The sequence below is a fragment of the Trichoderma ghanense genome (genome assembly GCF_004382785.1).
Source record: "Trichoderma ghanense strain CCMA-1212 chromosome Unknown scaffold_1, whole genome shotgun sequence".
Lineage (NCBI taxonomy): Eukaryota > Fungi > Ascomycota > Sordariomycetes > Hypocreales > Hypocreaceae > Trichoderma > Trichoderma ghanense.
In genome coordinates this window covers 794,555-817,220 of record NW_027395664.1, presented here as the reverse complement: position 1 = coordinate 817,220, position 22,666 = coordinate 794,555, and the positions used below count along the sequence as shown (strand labels likewise).

The window sequence follows — 22,666 nt, the reverse complement described above, 5'->3', positions numbered from 1 at the left end:
CAACAAGTCTAGGGAAATCAACATTCTGATGATATCAAGCATTCAAGCGATGGAGCAGGTACGAGTACTTGTGCTTGTGATGCAGAACCCCATCCTTGCAACACTCGGTTTGAGGTTGTACGAGGGTCAAGGCGTTAGTTTCAGGGACCCGTTCCCTATTGAGGCATCCCGGCCCCAACATTGAACTTTTGCGGCGTTTTGGCGCGCAGGGGATTTTAGGGGAGGGACCAACGTCAGAAACGGCACGCAAACGAAAGGCGGTTGGCAAGAGAAGAGATTCGCACAAAGATGGTGCTACGCGGTTAGCGGCAGGTGTTTGAACGTATCCGTACTACGTGATAGGATCGGATTTATTGCCTCAGTTATCGCTTACGCGCAAACCACGATGATCGACTGGCACGCAGAGACGATGCGCTTTGTTGGTGGTCAACCATCTCCAGTCAATTTCGAAGAGGCTCCTGTTCTCCTGCTAGGAGCGAATTAGGCGCGCCGCCCGTGGGCTGGGCCTGGGCTCGATCCACTCTGGCCCCCGAGACTTCAGGGGCTGGAGGGTGGGGGAAGAGGTCACTGGTCTGGTCGCCGGGGTCACAGGCTCCGGGAGCAGGAGAAGTGGAAGGGCTCAAGGGCTCTCAGATCCATGGGTTCAATGTCGTCTAGCGGTGCCGGTAGCGGTGCGACAAGAGATTGCAGAGGTAACACAGCGGATGGCTGATCTGGTGGTGGGTTCGATGGCGTGGCGCTTGGGGGGGGAGAGCAGAAGGAGACGACGAAAGCACAGCCCAGCTCGAGGGTCTGCGGAGTGTCACTTGGAGACGTGAAGAAGACGCAAGCGCGAGGCTGAATACGAGCACCGTCTATTATGATCTGTTCGTATCACTCACCGTCAGAGTTGAGAAGCTGCGAGAGAGCCAAAGACTCGCAGAGCATCTGTACAGTTGTGTCCCGGACGGCCTCAAGCCCAAGTAATACAGTACAGCAATAATACATACCTGCACAGCTGCTGCTGCTGCACCCCTGGGCCCATGCCATGGATGGCCGTTCCGTGATAAGGGTCTCCATCTCCCAAGGGCTGTGGGTTGCAGCGCCGTGGTCTAGCCGTCTTGAACGCTCTGAAACTTCCTTGTCATTCCCTGGAGACGCCGATCAAAGTCCAATTGGCTTCCCTCGTGACGACATCGCCTGCGGCTGCGGCAGTAAATCCCAATATCCTGCTGCTGCCAGCTGCTGTGCCTTACCTCTTCTGTTCTGCCGTGTCCTCTGTCTTTATTGGAGCCGTGCTGGCATTTGCTGTTCGTTTCCCTGTGGACAAACAAAAAAGGGCTGGTGGGTAGTACCATCACCCATCCCATCACCTGGTGCCGAAGTTGCTTGTCCCAAAAGGCGAGCTGGCACAGCAATCTCCCCAAATCTACACCACATTCCCGCCCCATGCCAAGCGGGCAGGCCTGCACCTCTTCTGCATATGCTGGCAGCCAGCCAGGGAAAAATAACAACAACAATCGCTCGGCAGCTTCGTCGTCTTTCTAACCAAGATAATCAAGCATTGAGCACCGCTAGCCGCCAGCACCTGGTCGCGCACGGGGAGTCAGACTCCTCGCTGCCAGTGTTTTTCCAGAGCCGGTGACGGGGGGGCCAAACCACCTCACCAAGTGCGCCCAGGATTCCCAGGAGACCGACAAGAGAGAGAGAGAGATCAGACAGACATACAGCAGACACACAGACAGAAGCAAAAGAGACGACAGCAACACGGTGGGCTGAAAGAAACATTGCTTCTTTCCCCAGGGCATCGCCAGCCGGCACACGCACCCGGCAATGGAGAGCACGCAGTCGTTCGTCACCGCCGAGGAGGGCGACTCCAAGAAGAAGCGCGGCCGCTTGATGGGCAAGCTGTTCGGCAAGGAGCGCAAGGTCGACGACGTCGCCAACGCCGCATCCGTCGACGCCTTCCTGCACAGCTCGGCCGACACCCTCAGCATCTCGCACCCGCCGCCGTCGCAGTCGCCCCAGGTCTCGCTGTCGCTGCCCAAGCTCGACACCAGCATCTCCCGCTTCCCCCAGGCGCAGCAGCAGCAGTCCCAGCAGAACCGCTCCCAAGCTCCAGGCGCCGGCAACGATGTCCGGTCCCCAAGGCGAAGCCCACGGCCGAGCAGACGCGGCCTCACGGTGAGGTTCAATGAGACGCACATCGAGGTTATCGGCGAGGGCGGTGACGAGTCCGAGGTGCCAACCATGGAGATATCGAGGAGGAAGAAGGAGCGCAACCAGCCTCCCCCGCCGACGCCGCCCCAGGCCCGGCCCAGGCCGCCCGCGAGCTTGCCCTCCTTCTCCAACAGCGACTTGTCCTCCTCGCAGGACGACTTCATACCTAAGCCCATATCTCGATCCCAGACCGGCTACTCGTCCCTCTACAGCCCTGAGCCCGAGCCCAAGCCCCTGCCAAAGACGAGGACCAATTCGTCCAGGCTGGAGCCCCAGAACCCTGGCAGGAACCAGTCTTCTGGCCTCTTGGGGGTTTCGAGCAACAACACTGATGAAAACAGAAAGTCCTTCATCGAGATTCACCAGGCGCAGATGGCGCTGGCCGAGGGAAGGGCCTTTGCCAAGGCTGCCCGCACCGCCAGCGCTGCTTCTGAGCACGACTGGGGCGAGAGGAAGCTGCCCCCATCCCGCGAGCTCAACGACTCTCCAGAGCCTACGTCTCCCGAAGCCCAGGCCAGGCCGACTGCCGACTACAGCCCGGTTACCTCCATCTCTACAAACTCCGGCAACTACCCGTCGCCGAGCACCCAAACCGCGTCAACGTCGCTGCGTGACACCCCGCGACGCCCAAGCGACAGCTCACAGCCCCGCGCCCCTCCGTCGATGGCCTCGAGAGCGCTCTCGGTGCGAGTCACCGACGCGGTGGCCGGCTCCGAGGCTCTCAAGACCTTTGTGGCCAGAAGCAGGCACTTGTTTGCGCTATTTCGCCTGCATGCCGAGCAAGTACGAACGCTCTCTTCTTGCTCCCAATCGCAGCTCGCGCGAGGAAGTCTCTGGTGGTTTTTGAAGGGTAGAATGGGCCTAGAGGCCGCTATTCGCGACCGACCTACTTCTCCCCAGTCACAGATGCAGCTCGAGCTGGACCGGCAACAGGCGCACTCTAACCTGGCCAAGTCGTACTGGCTCTGCCAGGAAGTTCTACCCGACCTCATCGAGTCTCAAGGACTGGAACCCGACCCCGAGGTCGCTGACGTAGCCAAAAGCGTGGTCACGGCCCTGACGAAGCTGGCCATCTCGATGAAGCGAAACCAAATCCTGCCGCCCGAAGACGCCGTGCTGCCGCAGACCATTGACAAGTCCATCTGGGTGGAATATCCTCCCCTGAGCCAGGACATGGTCGCTCTGCTGACGGGCAATTGGGGCGGCGGTCTGACGGCAATGCAGCACCCAATGAGCTACCTCGAGCTGCTGGATGCCTTCCCGGTTGGCGACACGGCTGAAACGTTTTGCTACGGCAGACTACCGGCCGAGGTGTTCCTCATGGAGCAAGGAAGAGAGAACAAGCAGCTGCGCTTCCCCTGCATGCTGTCTTTGGTTCGGCCTACCAAGCAGAACGGGCTGATCTTTGTGGTCTCGAGCCAGGACGGCAACATCCAGCTGCCGATCCAGGATCGAACGAGCAAAGGCGGGCCCAGCTGGGAGGACATCCGCTGGAGGCCCGAGACCTCGTCCTTCGACCTGCGTCTGCCCCGCGGCTTCAAACTGGCCGTGCAGCTATCGCAGAGTGACTACAGAATGCTCTACAACATGTACGACTACGCCGCGAAGCTCCAGCAAACGCTCCAGCCGCGACCCGACGAGCAGGTCGTGTTTCGAAACACGCTCCGGTCTTTCCAGTACCTGGATGCGGACCCCAACTCTCGAGCATTCCCCAAGGAACCCATCAGCTCTTGCGACGTAGCCCTCTTTGAAAAGCTCCGCAAGGACAACGGGCCGCAGGGACAGCGATGCTGGCATACCGGCTTCCGCATTGCGGTCGTCACAGGGCCAAAGACGAGAACGGCGTGCGGAGTGTCTCACACCTACCTCCCGCCGCTACCGGTGCAGTTTGGCTTCTTCAGGGCCGAAGGAGACCTGCCCGCCTTTTCAGTCAAGTTTGAGAATGGTCGGCAGAAGGGCCGCATGGTCATGGTGTTTGGCGACGAAAAGGAACGCGCCCGCTTCCACTCGCTACTTACCGGAACGTCCATTGAGCCTGGCGAGAAGGTCTTCACCGACGTGCCGGTCACCTCCGTTACCATTGCCCAAAGCCTTCGCGAGCCGCTTGGCATGTCGCCTTTCAGCCGGCTGCAGTGGAAGGCAGGCAGGGTTGTGAATGACGAGTACGGCGCGGAGGGGGATGCCGCCCCCACCGTGCTCGCAGACAGGCTGAGGATCATCCTGGAGCATCAGTACGGCACCATCACCGACAGGATCAACGTCGAGCCTGGGGAGCTGCGGATGCGCTTGGAGGTCAGCAACGCCAAGGTGCTCAAGCTCCTCCGCCAGCCCCAGCAGGACATGACGATTGCCATTGCCGAGTCGCAGGTGGGCAAGGACGTGCCGCGGAACATGTACGACTCGCTGCAGCTCATCAGGCAAAACCAGACGATCCGGTCCATCGAGTTCAACAACCTCAAGGACCTCCACGCCTTCCAGTACGCAGTCTTTGGCTTCGAGGTCATCTTCGATGCGCTGGCGGTCACGTTCGCCATTGCGCGGCGTCGCATGGTTGTGCCCATTCACAAGAAGTGGGAGGCGGGATACACCAGGATCCAGGTCATCAAGCAGGAGGACAAGCAGCTGCAGCTGCTGGCATTCTTTGAGGACTTCAGCCACGGCCACTGCATGAACTTCGTGCTCAAGGGCACCGATCTTTACGAGGCCTTCCACAGGGGCAGCAAATCGGGCATTCGGTTCGTCGATGCCAAGTTCCCGCTGCCGCGGCTGCCGGCCGACAAGGATGGGGACTACGATGACATGGCCTTTGTGTGCCTGGATCTTCCGGACCTACCGGGCGAGCACGACGATATCTCTATCATGTTTGAGACCGAAGAAGGTAAGCTCTCTGCGTTGAGAAGAAATTCTTCTTTTTCTGTCTCCTCCTCTTTCCTTGTTACATTTCGTAGAGCGCGCAATGAAGCAGCTGCTGACAATGAGACAGACCGAGACCGCCTCGCTTCAGTTCTTCCAGCCCCCATCAAGGGTTCTTCGAGAATCTCACGAATGAAATGAAGGGATAGCCGTGAAGCGGATACGTACATGGAATCTCCCGTTTGTCGATAATGATGTGCATGAGCAGTGGTCGCGCCGCAGTTGCCAAAAGCGTTGTCGAGCACACCGGCATGTGATCACCCATGCTCTCTGGCGTACCGGAGTTTGGAGCGGATTGTTGGCATCGCGATCAAAGCCTGTAAGGATGTTGGAAGGGCGGAGCAGGGACCAGATAAGCCATACACGAGGAGCCACGAGGATGAGACGCACAAAGAAAAGTACGAGGGAAAACAAGACAGCCATTGGTTAGGACAGGTTCTGTATCGGCAAAGCAAAGCGGCCCGTCGCTCCGGGGGAAAAGGAGAAGCATACATGAGAATACCCAAGATGAAAGGAAAATGAAGGGCGAGAGCATGATCTGATAAAAAGCAGTGTCGGATTTAGCGATGGATGTAACTTTTTTTTTTTTTTTTTTGTTTTCCTGTCGTCTTGCAAAGCATTGGCGGAGAGCGCCTCGAGAATTACCACACCCACCCCGAGCCCGAACCCACCCCCTTGTTTTACACCCATCTCGCCGTATTCCCACGGCGAGTTCTGTTGAAGTGCGGCATAGATCTAGCCTTGATGATTCTAGGATGATGTGTATATCTAGACATCTTTTTTCTTTGTTGGGTCTTGTCTTTTCTTGTTTAGATCTGGATGCCTCTTTGAAGAGGATACGGGCAAACTAGAAGAACCGGAACATTTGAGGTGCCATATCAGGATTTCCATGTGTGACAGTTACCGCGATTCCTGAAAACGAGAAGCACTGTATGACGGGAGATACCCTGGCACGGCAGTTGGACTATTCGTCAGCCGGGACATGAGGTATGATGCTAGGTACGGTGTTGTCAGCTCGGAACAAACCGCAGGTGGCAATTTCCTCAATTTCCTCTTTCATCTTGCACGGAAGACAAGATGTCCTTTTTTTTTTTTTTTTTTTTTTTTTTTTTTTTTTTTTTTTTTTTTTTTTTTTTTTTTTTTTTTTTCGAGGTATCTTTCCCTGATTCTGGAAAGAAAGGGCCGGCCTAACTCGATAAAGGGGCTCCGTGGCGGCTTGGATGTTCTGTGATATAGAAAAGGTAATGTAATGCCATGTGCAATGGCATTGACTTCGGGAGCGGCGGGCTTGGAGGGGGGTCGCGTGGTCTCCCTTACATGAGGAAAGGGAATCTTTGTTCTATCCTCTTGCTTGGGGCTTCGTCCAATATGGAGGCTCTACGTAGTTGTACCGTACTGATTCGTTGTTTCGGGCTGGGGTTTGATGTGAGCCTTGCGTGATGGCAGTCGGCGGAGTTTATAGCGACTCCGAGAATGCTGCTTTTGAATTCTGGGGATCGGCGGCTCGGCGAGAGTTCCGTGGCCGAGGGGTCCCATTTGCATACTTTAGTTTTTAACTATATCTTACTATGTACCCTTACGTATGAAGATTTTTGATGGATGAGAGAATTTACATGAGGCGAGGAAAAGGTCGGGACCTGGGGTCGGGACTTTTGTTGGGGGAGGAGGATCTGATAGTCTTGTGCGTTGATGCGTTTCTCCGGGGGCTGTAAGATGCTGTCTGTTGGCTGCTGATGGGCTTGCTGTCGTTCCCTGCTGCTGATTTTGATGCTGAGCTGCTCTGGGCGGGAGGAGAGCAATACAGATTGTAATAGCCTTCTGTAATGTTCTGTTTGTCTACCCACTCAACCTACCTATCAGTGAGGGGGTACGGTATCCTTGTGCTGCGTCTTTGTTGAGAGATGCAGGCGGTCCAGTTGTAGGGCGGTATATTGGCACGATGCTCAATCTGGCTGGGAGGAGCTGTGCCTTGTATGGCGCCGCATTAGCAGCTGTTTACGAGCATACCTAGCCAGCTTATTGGGTAGGTCGTTATAGTGGTTCAAGGAAACAGTGACTCACCAGCAGATGTGAAGTAAAAGACGTCTTGATAGTCATCCAGACTTCTCAATGAACTGCCTCGTGACAAATGCTGAGCCTGTTTCAAGCATCTGCAGTGTTCCGCTGAGATAATCAAGATTTCAGCACACCCAAGGAGCCGATTTGTCGCTCCGACCAGATCCAGCAAAGCCGATTTGTTACGTTCTATTTTTTTTTTTTTTTTTTTTTTTTCAGGCGCTTGTGACAAGCTTAGCGGCAACGTCATCGGGGGGTTGCGCAGGTAGAAAGTACGTAATTTGCATGTGACGATGCAGTTTTTGCTACGTGTACTGGATACCTACCTTGTTCAAGGCGTGGATATTGACATGTGGCTTGGCCCTCGATCAAGTTCTTTGTCCCTGCGAACTTTTGCCGCCCATTGTCTGGATTGGCTGTCGTGGCATCATCATCAGAGAGGCCTCACCTGTCTAATCGTTAAGAGCGTGTGTAGACTGCGAATGCCCTTGAGAATCTCCGACCTGCTGTAGGCACCCCGATTGCTGGTATCTGGATGAAGCCGGCGCCAACGCCCGCTGCAGGCCAACGTTCGACCTTACCTTGAGTAGAAACGATACATGGGTTATCATTCACTTTCCAGCAGTTGCTCCCGTAGATCAGCTCATCACTCACCGACGCTGGCTTCTGTACAACTGCTGTTGTTACCTGACCTTGCTTTCCATGGCCACTGGAGCGTGAAGAGCATGCTCCCTGCCCTGGTTTTCTACTCCCTTATAGTGCATGCCGCAGCTTGGCGTAGCTTCTCTTCTCTCTTGCTCTCTTCCTTCGCTTCTCTTCTACCCTCATTTCTCCTCGCTTCCCTCCTCTTCTCGCCACTCACTCACTCACTATCCCGGGCCCGCGGATTCGGAGCCCATGCCCTAGGGACCTGGTCATTTCGCATTCCCACCTGCAAAGCCTCACTCTTATCGTTTCCTACGGCGCCGACGGACCTCTAAAGCCCACGCCCGCCCCTAGCATAACCTACGTCAGTCCCCCCAATTCCATAGTTAACCGCTCCCGCCACCCTCTTAAAGCTGCCTGCTTTGCGCCCGCCCATCAGCAACGATACAAGCCCGAACAGACGCTCGAACTGTTGACGATTCGGCCTGTTTCTGACCTGCAATAGCCTTTCAGAAAGTTGCATACCGCGGCTCCTGCGACAGCGTCTCACATCCTTTCTCCGAGCCTGGCCTCTTGCTCAGCTCAATCTTAAATCTCCTCTCTCTCGTCTTTTATTATTGCTGGGAGAACAGAGGGGCCGCTGCCAGCCTCTGGGATTATTTTTCCTGCAGTTGTCTTTCCCCCCCGAGCTCAACAGCTACCCTTCATTAATTTCGGGCCATGGGGCTCTCGTCCGTGCTAGCTCACCCCCGGAGGAGCAGAGCCTCGACGGCTGGCAGTGAGTCTCGCCCATTTGCCCCCCCCCTCCGCCTCGGTCATTTTACACCTGGATGACTTCTTCTTTTCTTCCTCTTTGCCCTTTGCATCCTTATACCCGGCCCCTGTCTAGGAGACGACGAGTACAAAGCAGAGAAAACCCAAAAAAAGACCCTTTTTTTCCTTTTTCTTTTCTCCAGCTTTTTACTTTTCCGTATCTGGGACACTAGCCCTACACGCCCACTCATCCTCATCCTCTCCTCCGTCACCCTATTACCTACCTACTACCTACCTCGTACTACACCCTAGCTGGAGCTCCGAGGAGTTGACTCGGCACTGCGCGACCTACACCTTTCAACTACCTGACCTTTGGCGGAAAACTCGTGCGGCTCTTTCAAGATGTTAACCAACTGGTTTGCACAACCCGCAGGCAATCGATCCTCGGTCGACGAAGGCAAGATCGACAACGATGACGATACCCAGGTGATGGAGCCGGATCAGGGCAATGGTAAGCTGCGCAACACCAGAATGGCGGGGGAGGGGAGATGACGCTTGGCGTGGCCGATGTCATCGGGGAGCTGAGCTCAGCTTGCTCTGCTGCTGCTGCTCTGCTTCACCGGCATCGCTCCCTGAAGAACCGGAGAAAGCAGGAGGAGGACCATGGAGGAATTGCAACAAGGAAAGGATCCGTCAGGCTCACCAGCGCTACAGTCCTCTTGCACATCATCTCCCAGCTGCGCCCCGGCGCGGACCTCAGCCGCGTCGTCCTGCCCACCTTTATTCTCGAGCCCCGAAGCATGCTGGAGAGGATAACAAAGTATGCATCGACAAGAGGTCGTGCTCTGCTGGTTTGGCAGCCGTGCTGACCGGTTTGCAGCTTCATGTGTCATCCCGAGATGCTCCTGCACATTCCCACCATCGACGATCCCACCGAGCGATTCGTATCCGTCGTCAAGTTTTACTTGAGCGGCTGGCACATCCGGCCCCCGTACGTGCCCGTTCCGGCAAAAAGAGGTGCATCTAGCTAATCGAGCACTAGGGGAGTCAAGAAGCCGCTGAATCCGATTCTGGGCGAAATCTTCTCCTGCTACTGGGACCTGGAAGACAACAAGCGCGCCTACTACATCTCCGAGCAGACCTCGCATCACCCTCCCAAGTCGAGTTACTTCTACATGGCGCCCCATCACCACATCCGAATCGACGGAACGCTCAAGCCCCGGAGTAGATTCCTGGGCAACTCTGCTGCCAGTTTGATGGAAGGCATTGCTTTTCTTTCGATACTGAACCGGGGCAGCGACAAGACCAAGGGAGAGCAATAGTCAGTCACCCCACTGGATTCCGCGCGGCGGTTCTGGCTGCTAACATTGGCCACAGCATCCTGACACAGCCCAACATGTATGCGAGAGGAATCCTATTCGGCAAGATGAAGTATGAGCTTGGCGACCACAGCTTCGTCCGGTGTCCCGAGCTCGACCTGACCGCCGACATCGACTTCAAAACAAAAGGCTGGGTCGGAGGCACCTACAATGCTATTGGCGGTGTCATCAAGAGGGAAAGCACTGGCGAAGTGCTGTATGAACTTTCCGGTCTGTGGAGCGAAGAAATGTTCATCAAGGATATGAGGGTAAGTTGCTCATGCCTTGGGTTGGCGCACTTTTGCTGACCTGGGCGATTCGCAGACGGGCCAACGGGAAATGTTCTTCGACGCTCTCAAGGCAAAGCCCAGCGCGCCGCTCACACGGCCCATCTCGGAGCAGGAAGAGCGGGAATCCCAGCGGCTGTGGGAAAAGACCGCCAAGGCTGTCAAGGAGCGCAACCACGAGCTGGCCACGGACGAAAAGACAAAGATTGAAGACCGGCAGCGCGAAGAGGCTGCCCTCAGGGCTCAGGAGAATATCGAATGGGTTCCGCGGCTCTTCCGGGCCGTCAGGAGCGCACCCGGAGAGCCGGAGGAGGGCGAAGAAAGCCTGGAGTGGATCATCAATGCTAACATGTATGTCTGGTGTCGTCCTTGCATGTTGTGTCCTCTGGATCAAGCAGCTAACACCCCCACAGCGATCCTACGGCACCTCCCGAGAAGCAGACGGAGCAGATCCTCGCCATTTACCCCATTTTGCCCGGTCAGACAGTGGACAAAGGGACTTCCATCCCACCACCAGCATCCTCGTCGAAGGTGGCCCAGCAGCCCGTTGGACCTGCGGCCGAAAAACCCCTGGAGCCTGCGGTCGAAGAGCCCAAGGAAGGTGACAGCCTGATTGACTTTGGGAACGAGGAGACTCCCGCACCGGCCGCAAAGTCACCAGACGAGATCGAGCGCATGCTCGCCGCGACGGGCAAGCCGGCAGACGGGCCCTTGATCGACTTTGCCCAGGATATGAAGAAGGACTTGCAGGCTGATGGCGGTGACCTACTGTAGAAACGGTTGGCTCGAACAAAAAGGAGGTTGCGTGAGGCACGAAAATCTTGGGCGTAATCATTGGCTAGGCGGGTAGGGAAATAAATACCCTGACAGAATAACGGCGCAAACTTCTGGCCAGGCTACAATGTACATGGGCTCGCTTCATCACGCATTTGTGCTTGATTTTCCGTTGGCGGGAGCAGGTGTCTTGGGTTTCAACACGGGCATACATTATGCGACGGGACTGCAATGTCGGGGAGGGCTGGCATATTATATATCAGTTAGGTCATATCAAATCTTCTTGTTCTTCGTAGAATGCTCGATACACTGCTAAGAATCGTAAAACTCTCTTTGCCTGTGATGACCTCCAAATTAACCATGCTCTACATCATGACAAGATGCCCACCGGAACGCCAAGCCTCGAGCGCAAAGAGTACACATGTCCCTGGTTTTATCCCTAGATCCCGGAAAAAAAAAGAAAAAAGCATTATAAGACATCAAACGCGCGTAAATCGACCTCCCCTAAACACCTTGTACTTTCTCACTCTCTCTTTTCTCGAAATGTTTCAATCAGAACCTCCTCCTGCTGGGCTCGGGGGTGGGCGACCTGCTCTGGCTGCGCTCGTCGCGGCCGCGCATCTTGAGCCACTTCTTGGTGCTGAGGGTGAGCTCGCGGTCGAGCTCCTCGGAAGGGTTCTTGCGGTGGATGAAGTTGCAGAAGCCGCCGCGGACGCAGCCCTCGCCCGAGTTGAGGCGGCAGCAGGCCTCGCGGAAGTCGGTGACGGGGGAGAGCTCGCAGTAGATGGGGCGGGCGGCGTACCAGCGGCTGTTGAGGGCCTCGCAGGCGGCGGAGGCGGAGTCTTCGTATTTGAAGCGGGCGTAGACGTTGCCGATGAGGTCTGTTACCAGGGAATCACGTTAGCTTCCTTGAAGTGAGAGTGAAAGAATGGGGGGGGAGGGGAGAGAAGGGAAGGGGGAAGGGAAACGTACGGTCATTGTTGTTGTCGCAGACGACGAGTTCCTCGAGCTCGCCGTACTTGCACAGCTCGCACCAAATGTCCTCGTAAAAGGCGTCAAAGTGGTTCTGCAGCTGCGAGGGGTTCATCCTGTTCTTGGGGTCGTAGGCCGGGTTCTGGTACAGGTTGGGCATGAGGATGGTCTGGCTGTACGAGGGCTTGACGTGCTTGCGCGAGCAGCGGTCGCCGTGGCGGCAGGCGCCGATTTTGAAGTAGAAGGAGCAGTTGACTTTGTCGAGCTCGGTGCCGAAGATGGAGGCAAGGAAGTTGGCCATGATTGCGTGCGTATCGTGTCAATGTATCCTTGTTGTTCCGTTTGAGAGATCTTGTTCCTTTTGGCTTTGATGATGATATGGGGTATTTTTTGGTTCGATGTGAGGATTGGGATAGGAAAGAAATCATGGGCTAAAGAAAGCTTGGACTACGCCACAGGCCTTGGGGGGCGAGGCTGAGTCACGTGCGTGGCTGAAGCGTTGTGGAAGTTGGTCGACCCACCTGGAATCAGCCGCAGAATGGGGGTGGAATTATTACCTGTGCGAGTAAGTTTCCATGCGAGCTGTTGTTCCTGAGTAATCTGTAGAATCCAGGGATTCGTGCACCAGAGTTTATAATCACCAACAAGCGTTAATTGCATGTGACTGTTCTAGTAGCTCAGATCTCAAATCTCATCTATCATCAATCCCAAGCATTTCTCATCCTCCACATAATGCACCGACTTACAGCGCCCCTCGTATTGATACCCGCTCCATCGCTTTGGGAAGGCTGCAGAAACGCGCCCGACGCGCGCCTTGCGGCAAGCGGCACTAAGCTGGGGGACCTGCAGAAAGCCATCACCGGGCTAGGCTTGATTGGGCCATGCCTTTAATCATATCCCCTGACGCTGGAGAGAGACTCGACGCTTCGCCAGAGCCTTTCACCGTCCTCGAGCGGCCGTCCCGAGCCGCTGATTCTCCCCCAGATCATACACTCGTTTATCTTGCGGCCGACAGCAGAGCAATGAATCCATCATCATCGCACCATCACCAAGACACGTGCGTTTGGTGAACCTGAACCTCTTCTCTTCTCTTCTCTCCCCCCCCCCCTCTTCTTCTCCTTACTCTTTAGATATCCCCCCAAATTCGCACCATGGATCAAGCAGACATCCCCGCGCTGCTCTCTCGCTTGGCGAGCCCCGAAGATGCGGCCCGTAAGATGGCCGTCTTCAAGCTGCAGTCGTCCATCAACGATCCCTCCTTCGCCGACGTCTTCATCTCCTCCGGCGGCCTCGTCATCCTGCGCCGCCTCATCATGAGCTCCGGCGGCAACACGCTGGCCTATGCGCTGCAGAGCCTGACGAGGCTGCTCGAGGTCGACATGGGATGGGACATCTTCGAGGGCCCGACGGCCAGCGAGTTGGTCGAGCGCGTAGTGGAACTCATCGTCACCAACCCCCTGGTTAACATCCTTCGGGGCGCAATGTCGATTCTCGTCGCCCTGGTCGGGCATTCGCAGTCGAGCGGCCCCGAGCCGCCGAGCCGAGATCAGGGAGCGGCGGCTTCTGGCTTCCGGGCGCTCAAGCCGGCCGTCGCCGTGTACCCGCAGTTCTTCGACGTCGTCGTGCAGCAGCTCAACAGCGCCGACCACGCCCTCTGTGCGAATGCGCTCATGCTGGTCAACGCGCTGATTCGGGACTCGCTATCGACCAAGAGCGTCATGGCCAGCGGCACGGGCAAGGCCGCTGGCGAGGAGTGGCCCAAGCTTATGAAGCGGCTGCAAGACCTCGGCTTGATCAGGGCGGTTTGCAAGCTGATGCAGGGCACCGGGCTGCAGGACCTGGCGCACCCTGCCATGGAGTTTCAGAACTTGACCAAAGTCATCATCAGGAAGTGGAGAGACGTGCGGGTGGACCTGGAGCGGCCCGAACACAGACGCTCGCTCAAGAGCTTGCACCTTTCGAGCGCGCCAGACCGATCTACGACCAACGGCCATGTCCGAGAGGGCTCGGGCGACACCACGGCGACCAGGCAGGATAGGAAGCACAGTCCTGAGAAATGGAGGAGGCTTGGCTTCGAGACGGAGAGCCCCGCGCAGGACTTTGATGTGGCTGGATATCTCGGCTTGATGGACTTGACAGACTACGTGCGCAAGCACGAAGACAGGTTCCAGAAGCTGCTGTTGGAGCAGGCCTCGAGGCCGTTGCATGAGCGCTGCCCCGTTGCCCGAGCGAGCTTGGCTGTGACGATGATGCTCTACGAGCACTTTGACGTGGACAAGGCAGATGTGGAGGACACCAAGGGATACCAGGGAGTCGAAACCAAAGACTACGACAGGGTGTTTCGGCCTTTGCTCCTACAGTGGCCCCGCCTGCACTCGGCCGGGCTTCACAGCTTCTTTCGCATCTGGAAAGCCACAGGGGCCGTGTCCGAAGACTTTGACAAGGTGGCGGAGCTGGTGCGCATCTTGATAGAGCGGGTTGCTGGCCAATGCCCTCGAACTTGCGACATTGCCGAGGTGGAGGATGATTTGCTCGAGTACGATATTGCCAGGCTTCGGGAGCTGCAGATGGACCTGCTTGAAATGTCGTTTGAGGAAACCTGGGGCAAGCATCTCCACCAGGTGCGAGACGTTCTGAAGCAGGAAGCCCTGCAGTTTGTCAAGGAGCAGAGAGTCCGGTGCCTTCTCCAAGGCGCTTGGTTCCATCGGCCAGCGTCACAGAGGGATGAGACGGGAGAGAACAAGCCCTGGAGGTTCGCCAGGCTGTCGCACAACCGCCGGTTCCTGCACTACACCGACTTTGAGAAGCAGATGGCGCAAGATCCGGGCTTGAACAGCTTGGCGGAGAAGATTGATCTCACAACAATCAGTTCCGTGGTGTCCAACGTCTCTGCGTCCAACGACGACTCCAAGACGACGGCCAGCGGGGCGACGATTCAAAACCTGGCTGGCGGTGCAGAGAAGTCGACGACGAAGATTACGATATACAGCTTCGTGAACCCGGATGCGGCCGCCGGCGGAGAGGCAAAGGAACAGCCCATCCTATCCCTCTGGCCCACGAGCCATAGCGTGGCTTCGGAGTGGCTCGACGGCATGTTGATGATCTTGAACCAGGCGCCCATCACGGCGGAGACGAGCAAGCTGGTCAACCTGGTGTGCGGATACGGGCTGAAGATTCGGCTGCTCAACGTGAGGATGGACGACGCACCTCCCAGAGGCGGGATCGTGCCCAGCCGAGAGGGACTGGACGAGGACTATTTCTACGAAGTCTGAGCTGCCCGGACATCCTCTTTACGGTGCCTTTTCTATTCCTTGCTTGTTTTATTTGTCCGTCTAACTCAGTCAATTTTTGCTGTTTTCTTTTGTTTGCGACATATACCCCATCTTTGAACGGCAGGTCTGGCATAGTGAGAGCATCAACTGGTTGTGCGTTGGGTTACCCCTTTCTTGTACTCTTGTATGCATGACATATTATTACATCTTGTATAATACTACAGGATCACTTCTATGTGTGTCCTGGGAGGTGGTCATGGCCTCGACGAGAACGATGTGGATGACGAAGGGACAGGAGGGTACATACCTTAGGTATCTACGATACATACTTACCTTAATCAAGACTACCATTTGTCTCTGCAATCGTGCCATTACCCTTGTCTCGACAAACTGTGTGCTGTTTTTTTGGCGTATTAGCAGTAATCGTCAACAGCTGTGAGAGCCGGCCTGCTAAGGGGACTGCAACGGGCCTTCCGATTATACATCAGCGTATGTCGTATCCGATGGCCTTCGACAGATGCTGGGTTCTATACGTCGATGGCGTGCAAGAAGCGTTATCAAGGCACAGTCGTGCAGATAATACCTTGGTTTCTGCATCTGCGACTCGATAATTAACGAGATTGACGGACAGGCAAATGAGGTGCGTCTTTTGATTAGGTATTCATGCTTTGATGATGGGTGCCCGAACTGGGCTGGGTTCGTGCTTCCCACCATTGCATGGGCGACACGTTCGCATATAAGCAGGACGTGCGGGATGGGGAGACGCCGCTCGGATGAATGGCGATATTTTTGACCCTTGTGAACGGAGGCTCATTTGAACAAGATACAATACAGTATTCCAGCAAGACGCCTGTGATGACAGTAGTAGTAATAATAATAATACTAGTAGTAGAGGTATGCTGCAGGCGCTCACCGCGCCATCGGTGTGCAACATCTCGGGCCAAGGACCAGTACCGACCTCCAAGGTCTTGGTCGATGCAAGTACTGTAGACACCCGTATCAAATACGCAACCATTGTCGCCATCACAGGTGCCAATCAGCAAAAAGTAACTCGTCTGAGCACTCAATTCTTCAGTCCATTTCTGCAAGACAGCTGGTCTGGGATTCCATTCGCCGCGCTCGAGCCAGCGAGCGGTGACCTGGAGCTGCAGCAGAGTGGGTAAGACGTGAATGGCTTCAATGTACGAGTAACTGTACAGGTATAAGCGAAAACGACTCAGTTCAGGTGTGGTGAGGTGCTGCATCCGCTACTGTACCTGTAGGTGCCCGATTGTCCACGGCTGCGGTCAGTCACGTCCGCCCCTCCTTCTTTCTCTTTTTCTACCTTTTCTTCCTCTCTTCCTCTCTTCCTCTCCTCTCCCCTCTTTCTTTCTTTCGTATCCTCCTTCTTCGATCCCTTCTCTTTTCCCTCGTTTCACCGAGGTTTCGACCTGAGGAGAGAGAGAGGAGATACGACGACGAATCCCATCAGGTGGCGGTCTGCGCTTCCTGAGGAGGGGTTGCGGGGGCCCGGCAATTCAGGTACGTACTGCTACATGCCAGCCGTGTTGTGGAAAAGGAAGAGGAAGAAGAAGCAGAAAACCGGAGGAGAGGAAGGTTTGAATAGTGAGGTCCAGATCGAGAGACATTGGGCCAGCTAAGAATATGTTTCTTTTGCTTCTTTCATGCATCAACACTTCCATGGCACGCAGCTCCTCTGACTTTGCATGTGATGCTCTAGGTGGGAAATTGGCCCAAAAATAGGCCTGAAACAAGAAGTTGTTCTGGGTGGTGGCTGAAGGCACCAAAAATCCTCCCGATTTTCTTCCTTTTAGTGGCTTCGTGTCATTGCCACGTACCTCGTTTGCAGAACCCCCTGGCATCGCATCCAGGAACTTCCGAACTCTAAACCAGACACCAATTAAAAAAAGTTTGGAAAAGCGATCGACCACCTTTTCCTCCTTTTGCCAAACTCGCGCTTCTGCACAGCTCGAGTCAATCTGTCACTTCCTCCAGACTCTGGTACGTGTTCTCTCCTTTTTGCTCCATCGGCACGGCAATTCCTCCTCGTGGACAGGGTACCTATTCAATTGGTCGCGGACTGGCCGGCATCGCCATCCGGACGCATTCATCGGCTGTTGGACTGCGTACCCGGCCGCGCAAGCCTCGCTTTCAACTCAGCGCCTCCACGCGGATCGCGTATTAGGAGCATCGCTTGCTGATTGGCTCCTCTTTTTCTGCTTCTAGCTCTCCTTGCATCTTCCCTACTGCGCGGAAGGAACCTCATCGCTATCGGCTTACCGTGGCATCTCCTGTCGCTGTTGCCTGATCCCTCCTTGGACCTGCGCGTACAGACAACAAGTAACGGCCCATCAGCTCAGCTCAGCTAGCTTCAGACCTTGCACATATCTCCAGTCGATTCGGTGGTGCAGCGAACCCAAGACGAACGAACAGCACAACGTCTATCCAAAATGTCTCGCATCCAGATCCCCCTCGACCTCATCACGTCCCGCCTCAACCTGGGAGAGCGCTTCCAGGGCCTGCGCGCGGGACCTCTGAGCGGCCGCTTCTCCAACCTGCGCCCCATCTCCGAGTTCTTCGACTTCAAGCGCCTGTCCAAGCCGGCCAACTTTGGCGAGGTGCAGTCCCGCGTCAACTACAACCTGAGCCACTTCTCCAGCAACTATGCCGTCGTCTTCCTCATGCTCAGCGTCTACGCCCTGCTGACCAACTGGCTGCTGCTCTTTGATATCATCTTTGTGGTGTCGGGCATGTTCTGCATCAGCAAGCTGGACGGACGCGACCTCGAGATCGGAACGTTCAGGGCGACCACCTCGCAGCTCTGGACTGGTCTGTTGGTTATCAGCATTCCCATCGGTCTTATTTCCTCTCCTTTCTCGACCCTGCTCTGGCTCATTGGAGCGAGCGGCGCGAGTATTCTTGTAAGTGGCACTCCCGAGACAGCACTGGGCGGCCTTGCCTTTGCTAACCGCCATCAGGGTCACGCGAGTTTCATGGACAAGCCTATCGATGAGGCTTTTTCCGGGGAGGCGGTCTAAATGGTCGGCCGCGAGCTCCCAAATTTGCGCCCCAATGGGGAAGACCATCGCGGCGCGGGCGGAGGGAAATGAGTGGGGATGCTGCGCAATACGGAGGTCGGGTGGAGGAGTTGGTATCCGACGAGGATGGGGAGACTGGAGAAGGCGGCCTTGTGCGTCGCGACCGCCGCCGCTACGATACGGAGGACGAAGATGACAGTTCATCTGGGGATAGCTACGACGAGGACTACTCAGACGAGGGATATGTCGATGAACGCGAGGAGGCCTTGGTGCAAAAGGCGCTCTACCGGATTGAAAAGGCTCAGGCAAAGGGCCGGGCCGACGTACGGCTCAGCAAGGAGGAGATTGCGGCCCTGGAACGGAGGCAGAAGCGCATGGAGGCGGAGGAGCGCAGGAACCGCAGGCGGCGCGAGGAACGTGTGGCCATACCGCTTGCCCAGTTTGGGTCCATGGCTCGACTGGGAAGCTCTTCTTCGCGCCTGGCGTCCGGCTCCGGCTCTTTGTCCAGGCAGCCTTCCGGCAGCGACGCGGTGGAAGAAGATGAGGCATCGCCGCAGATGGGCTACTTTCCCCCTCACTCCAGCTCGCGCCGGCCAAAGTCGGGCAGCTCCACATCTCGGCCATCGAGCATCCACGAGGACTCGCCAAAAGATCCCTTTCAATACCTAACGACTGGGCCTCGCGGTTCTACTTCTGCGCCCAAGCGGCACAGCTCTGGTCAGTCTGACCTGAGTTCCATGTCGCGCCGTGGCCGACCCGAGTCGGCTGAATGGAGCCGACGGGATTCGTCCAGAAGGCAAAGCTCTGACGAGACCAGCGAGGAACTGGCGTTGGTAGAGGAGAAGTCGAGTCGTGCCGCCAAGGGCAGGGAGGAGATTGTCGTTGAGGTGGAACCCGAGTCTCCTACCGGACCCGAGCCAGCTTCGTCCCGCACGCGTTCAGCATCGAGAAAGAAGCCCGAGTCTGCGTCGTCAAGGAGGACGGTGTCGAGTAAGACGACGACTGGCTCAGGGGCGTCGTCGGGAGTGCGGAGGAAGAAGAGGGATGATGCGCGTTGATTCGGTCTGTTTTTACGGCAAAAGTTTGATTGTAGGCTCGTATTCTTATGATGAATCTATATCTATTTCTAGACTTTGGACATTACGAAGAAGTCATCATGCTGCGTGTCCGGCGCGGGCAAGGCTTACGTAGCTGTTCATCTCGTGGTGCTCGTTCGCCCATACTCTTCAGGATCAGGATCAAGTAACCAGCCTCGTATTGAGATTTAGTCATCTTCAGTGGGATACTATCCTCGGCGAGCCTAATCCTTGTTTGAAAAATTTGAAAGAATGCTCGTCTTTGCCCCAGAGCTCAGATCGTGAGTCTTGATATTCACCTGCTTCTGTCCAGCCTGCTGACTAACAATGTACCGCGGCTGTGGGTGACATGCACTGACTGGCATCTAATCCCTGCCTTTCAGCTCCCTCCCATCTCCAGCCTCGCTCGTTGTTTATTATTCTTGCTCCCTCCCAATTTCCATAACCCGTAATATTACTACCTTGCCTACAGCATCCGCAGGACTTGGCGTCTTTCTTCTTCTTTTTGTTTCTGTTGTGTTTTACGTCTACCAGCGAAGCGAAACAATATACCCTTTTCCCTTCTATTTACTCCCCAGCTACGTTTATTACAACAATCAATCCATCTTTGTCTGCCTTACCTGCCCATCTGCGACCCTCCCTCCCTTTGAACGAAACACAAGAACATAAAGAGCAAACATGTCGAGCGCAAGAAGCGGAGCAAAGCGCCTCATCAAAGAACTCGAATCCTGGCGCAAAGAGCGCAAAGACGAAAAGGGCGTGGAAAGGCTCGGCCCGATCAACGAGGACGACTTGTTCGAGTGGGAGGCTGTGATTAACGGACGAGAAATTGGCTCCGGCTACGACGGTGCGCTTCTTCGTTCTCCCCCCCTTCATTTACGCTCTTCACCTCTTTTTCTCCTATGCTGGGACGAATTTGATCTGGCTAACCTGTGACACGGGTGGGAAATGTAGAAGGCCGCTGGCTCCTGCACATCCAGATCCCGCCGCAGTACCCCCTCCAGCCGCCCAAGATGCGCTTCGTCACCCCCATCGTGCACCCCAACATTGCGCTGCAGTCGGGCGAGATCTGCCTCGACCTGCTCAAGGACAAGTGGACGCCGACGTACAGCGTGCTGCAGTGCGTGCGGGCGGTGCGCATGCTGCTGGGGTATCCCGAGACGGACAGCCCGCTGAACGTGGACGTTGCGGCGCTGCTGAGGGGCGGGGACGTGCTGGGGACGAGGAAGCTGGTTGAGTATTGGTGTTCGGAGGCGGAGGGGAGGTATGATGGGCCTTAAGGGGGGTGGAAAGGGGAATTGATGAGGGATCGGGCGATGGGTTGGGTCTGTGATATTGCTACGATTTTTTGGTGTTTATATGTTTGATGGTAGTTTGTTGACGGTTGGGGGCATAATGATGGACCGGTTGGTTTGGATAATTTCAAGGTAATGGATGGATGGAACGACTACGAAAAGAAAAGGGATCCGGTCGCGGACCAGCGTCAGGGATACGTGGAATTCAGAAAGCATCTTCTTCATTTGCGTCGCATTTCATTGCTTCTATTCCAACTCGTGCGTGACAATCATCGCTCTACTGCCGCCCAGCCCCCTTCCCGAGGAACATGTACTAAAAAGACACTATCAAAGTATAAAATAACCGCCACCGCGTCCATCGCCTCCCCCCTTTTGCTTCTGGTTTCGCTCGTCCTTCCAGTCCTGCTTGCCGATGCATGCCAATTGCCAAATGTAAATGTGTAAGAAGAAATCATTAAGAAAGAGGGGGGGGGGAAGGGGGATTTTCTATATATGAGATTCAGATGCCGGAGAGGTTGAAAAGGTTGGGTTAGATGCTTCCAACGAGAAAAGGAACGCCCGCGCCGTGCCTGACCTTGCCTGCCTGCCCTCACTTCCTACCCAAGACACCCCGAATATTCCTTCGAAACGAGTTCAACAAATGTTGTAAGAAGAAAAGAGAGTACAGACTGTTGTCCTCCGTTTCCTTCTTCCTAGCCCCTGACGCCGTCGAGGCTCAGCTCAACAGTAGTCGTAACCCGAATGATATGAAGCGACAGGGGAAAAAGGGCCTCCCTATCAGCATAAAGTGGAAGAGAAATGAAGATTTGGGTATAAATATTCGATTTACTCATTATAATGGTAGACCTGAGGAACCTCATGTTAGATTTGGGGGGGTATCTTGGGACAAGAGGCTGATGAACGTACCTTGTAGTTGGGAAGCCCGTATGGCTGCCATCCCAACCGCTTAGCCATCTTGGCAAAGCCCTCGCTCTCAATCAGATGGTAAAAGGCAAACGGAGGGAACATGGCTCCATCACGGTGGACGTCAGCCTTGACCAGCAACGCGGTGCCACCGACGCCGTCGAGGGGCACCACCAGATCCTTGGAGCCGCCGGGCGTGCTCATGTACGCGAGCAGAGTTCTGTAGGTGGCGAGTTCTGCGTACCCCTCCAGCAGGATGTCATCCGGCCCCATCTGCTCCGCCATCTTGAGCGCCGTCTCGCTGTCCTGCCAGCTGTTGAAGTCGTACGGCCGCTCGGCCATCTTCTTGCTCTCGGGGTCGTAGTACTTCTGGAAGCAGTTGGCAACGATGATGGGCTTGTCGTGGGAAGCGAGATCCTGGATCAGCGTGGGGGCAGTCTCGACAATGTCGGCGTCGAGCCACAGCACCCACGAGGTGGACGGGCCCAGCGTCGTAAAGAGCAGCGAGTTGCGAGCCTTGGCCATGACCTCTCGTCGTGCTTTTTGATTGGCCAACTTGTGCCGCTCGCTCTCGTCCTGGGATACTACGGCAGGGTCAAAGTCCTGGCGCAGAATGATGATGCTCTTGAAGCGGTCCTTCTCCGGGCCATGGTTCTGCGTCTTTTGGATCTGCTTCTGCAACATGGACGTCGCCTGGTTGCCCTCCTTCGTCTTGGGCAGAATGAAGCCCAGGGTGATGAGCTCGTGGGGGTAGTTCAACCGCAGGAGGTTATCCCAGTATTCCTGGTAGAAGCGGGCCATGGGCGTGAGGATCAGGATGTGCTCCTGGTTCCGGACGGGATCGGACGTGACGGTGACCTTGTTGAGGTTGTATCGCGTAACGGGCGGCGGGCCCTGGACGGCGCCCGACCGCGGGCTCTGGTACGGCGAGGTAGGGGGCGACAGATGGTGCTGGGCCGAGACAATGGACAGGCGGGAGGCCGAGGCGGGACTCGAGGGCGAGACGAGGAAGATGATGATGAAGATGCAGAGCACGGCGCCCAGGATCAGCGTCGAGGGATTGGCCTTCTTGAGGCGGACCGACCCCATGGGACGAGCCATGGCAGCGAAGCCGGTGGGGGGGGGG

General features: G+C 55.9%; 9 protein-coding genes across 9 annotated transcripts; 7 read left to right on the top strand and 2 right to left on the bottom strand.

Moving 5' to 3' along the window:
• Window positions 1-1,812: 1,812 nt before the first annotated feature.
• On the top strand, window positions 1,813-5,253 carry CCMA1212_001638 (uncharacterized protein; the record flags this gene model as incomplete). The annotated part of the gene is made up of 1 exon (XM_073699056.1): window positions 1,813-5,253. One exon carries the CDS (start codon window positions 1,813-1,815, stop codon window positions 5,251-5,253), a length of 3,441 nt encoding a protein of 1,146 aa, XP_073562228.1.
• Window positions 5,254-8,967: 3,714 nt separating this feature from the next.
• CCMA1212_001637 (Oxysterol-binding-like protein) lies at window positions 8,968-10,984 on the top strand (the record flags this gene model as incomplete). The annotated part of the gene is made up of 7 exons (XM_073699055.1): window positions 8,968-9,076; window positions 9,157-9,385; window positions 9,446-9,556; window positions 9,608-9,886; window positions 9,943-10,192; window positions 10,248-10,561; window positions 10,624-10,984. The coding sequence occupies 7 exons, from the start codon at window positions 8,968-8,970 to the stop codon at window positions 10,982-10,984; spliced, it is 1,653 nt and encodes a 550-aa protein (XP_073562223.1).
• A 543-nt stretch (window positions 10,985-11,527) lies between these two features.
• On the top strand, window positions 11,528-11,902 carry CCMA1212_001636 (uncharacterized protein; the record flags this gene model as incomplete). Its single annotated transcript, XM_073699054.1, has 1 exon — window positions 11,528-11,902. The coding sequence occupies one exon, from the start codon at window positions 11,528-11,530 to the stop codon at window positions 11,900-11,902; it is 375 nt and encodes a 124-aa protein (XP_073562222.1).
• CCMA1212_001635 (uncharacterized protein) lies at window positions 11,537-12,257 on the bottom strand (the record flags this gene model as incomplete). Its single annotated transcript, XM_073699053.1, has 2 exons — window positions 11,537-11,865; window positions 11,957-12,257. 2 exons carry the CDS (start codon window positions 12,255-12,257, stop codon window positions 11,537-11,539), a joined length of 630 nt encoding a protein of 209 aa, XP_073562221.1.
• Window positions 12,258-13,107: 850 nt separating this feature from the next.
• CCMA1212_001634 (Engulfment and cell motility protein 2) lies at window positions 13,108-15,228 on the top strand (the record flags this gene model as incomplete). The annotated part of the gene is made up of 1 exon (XM_073699052.1): window positions 13,108-15,228. The coding sequence occupies one exon, from the start codon at window positions 13,108-13,110 to the stop codon at window positions 15,226-15,228; it is 2,121 nt and encodes a 706-aa protein (XP_073562220.1).
• A 2,450-nt stretch (window positions 15,229-17,678) lies between these two features.
• On the top strand, window positions 17,679-18,266 carry CCMA1212_001633 (Prenylated Rab acceptor 1; the record flags this gene model as incomplete). The annotated part of the gene is made up of 1 exon (XM_073699051.1): window positions 17,679-18,266. The coding sequence occupies one exon, from the start codon at window positions 17,679-17,681 to the stop codon at window positions 18,264-18,266; it is 588 nt and encodes a 195-aa protein (XP_073562227.1).
• A 68-nt stretch (window positions 18,267-18,334) lies between these two features.
• CCMA1212_001632 (uncharacterized protein) lies at window positions 18,335-19,324 on the top strand (the record flags this gene model as incomplete). Its single annotated transcript, XM_073699050.1, has 1 exon — window positions 18,335-19,324. One exon carries the CDS (start codon window positions 18,335-18,337, stop codon window positions 19,322-19,324), a length of 990 nt encoding a protein of 329 aa, XP_073562226.1.
• A 689-nt stretch (window positions 19,325-20,013) lies between these two features.
• On the top strand, window positions 20,014-20,622 carry CCMA1212_001631 (Ubiquitin-conjugating enzyme E2 pex4; the record flags this gene model as incomplete). Its single annotated transcript, XM_073699049.1, has 2 exons — window positions 20,014-20,189; window positions 20,297-20,622. The coding sequence occupies exons 1-2, from the start codon at window positions 20,021-20,023 to the stop codon at window positions 20,620-20,622; spliced, it is 495 nt and encodes a 164-aa protein (XP_073562225.1). The 5' UTR covers window positions 20,014-20,020.
• Window positions 20,623-21,462: 840 nt separating this feature from the next.
• On the bottom strand, window positions 21,463-22,641 carry CCMA1212_001630 (Mannan polymerase complexes subunit MNN9; the record flags this gene model as incomplete). The annotated part of the gene is made up of 2 exons (XM_073699048.1): window positions 21,463-21,483; window positions 21,544-22,641. The coding sequence occupies 2 exons, from the start codon at window positions 22,639-22,641 to the stop codon at window positions 21,463-21,465; spliced, it is 1,119 nt and encodes a 372-aa protein (XP_073562224.1).
• Between the last annotated feature and the right edge of the window lie 25 nt (window positions 22,642-22,666).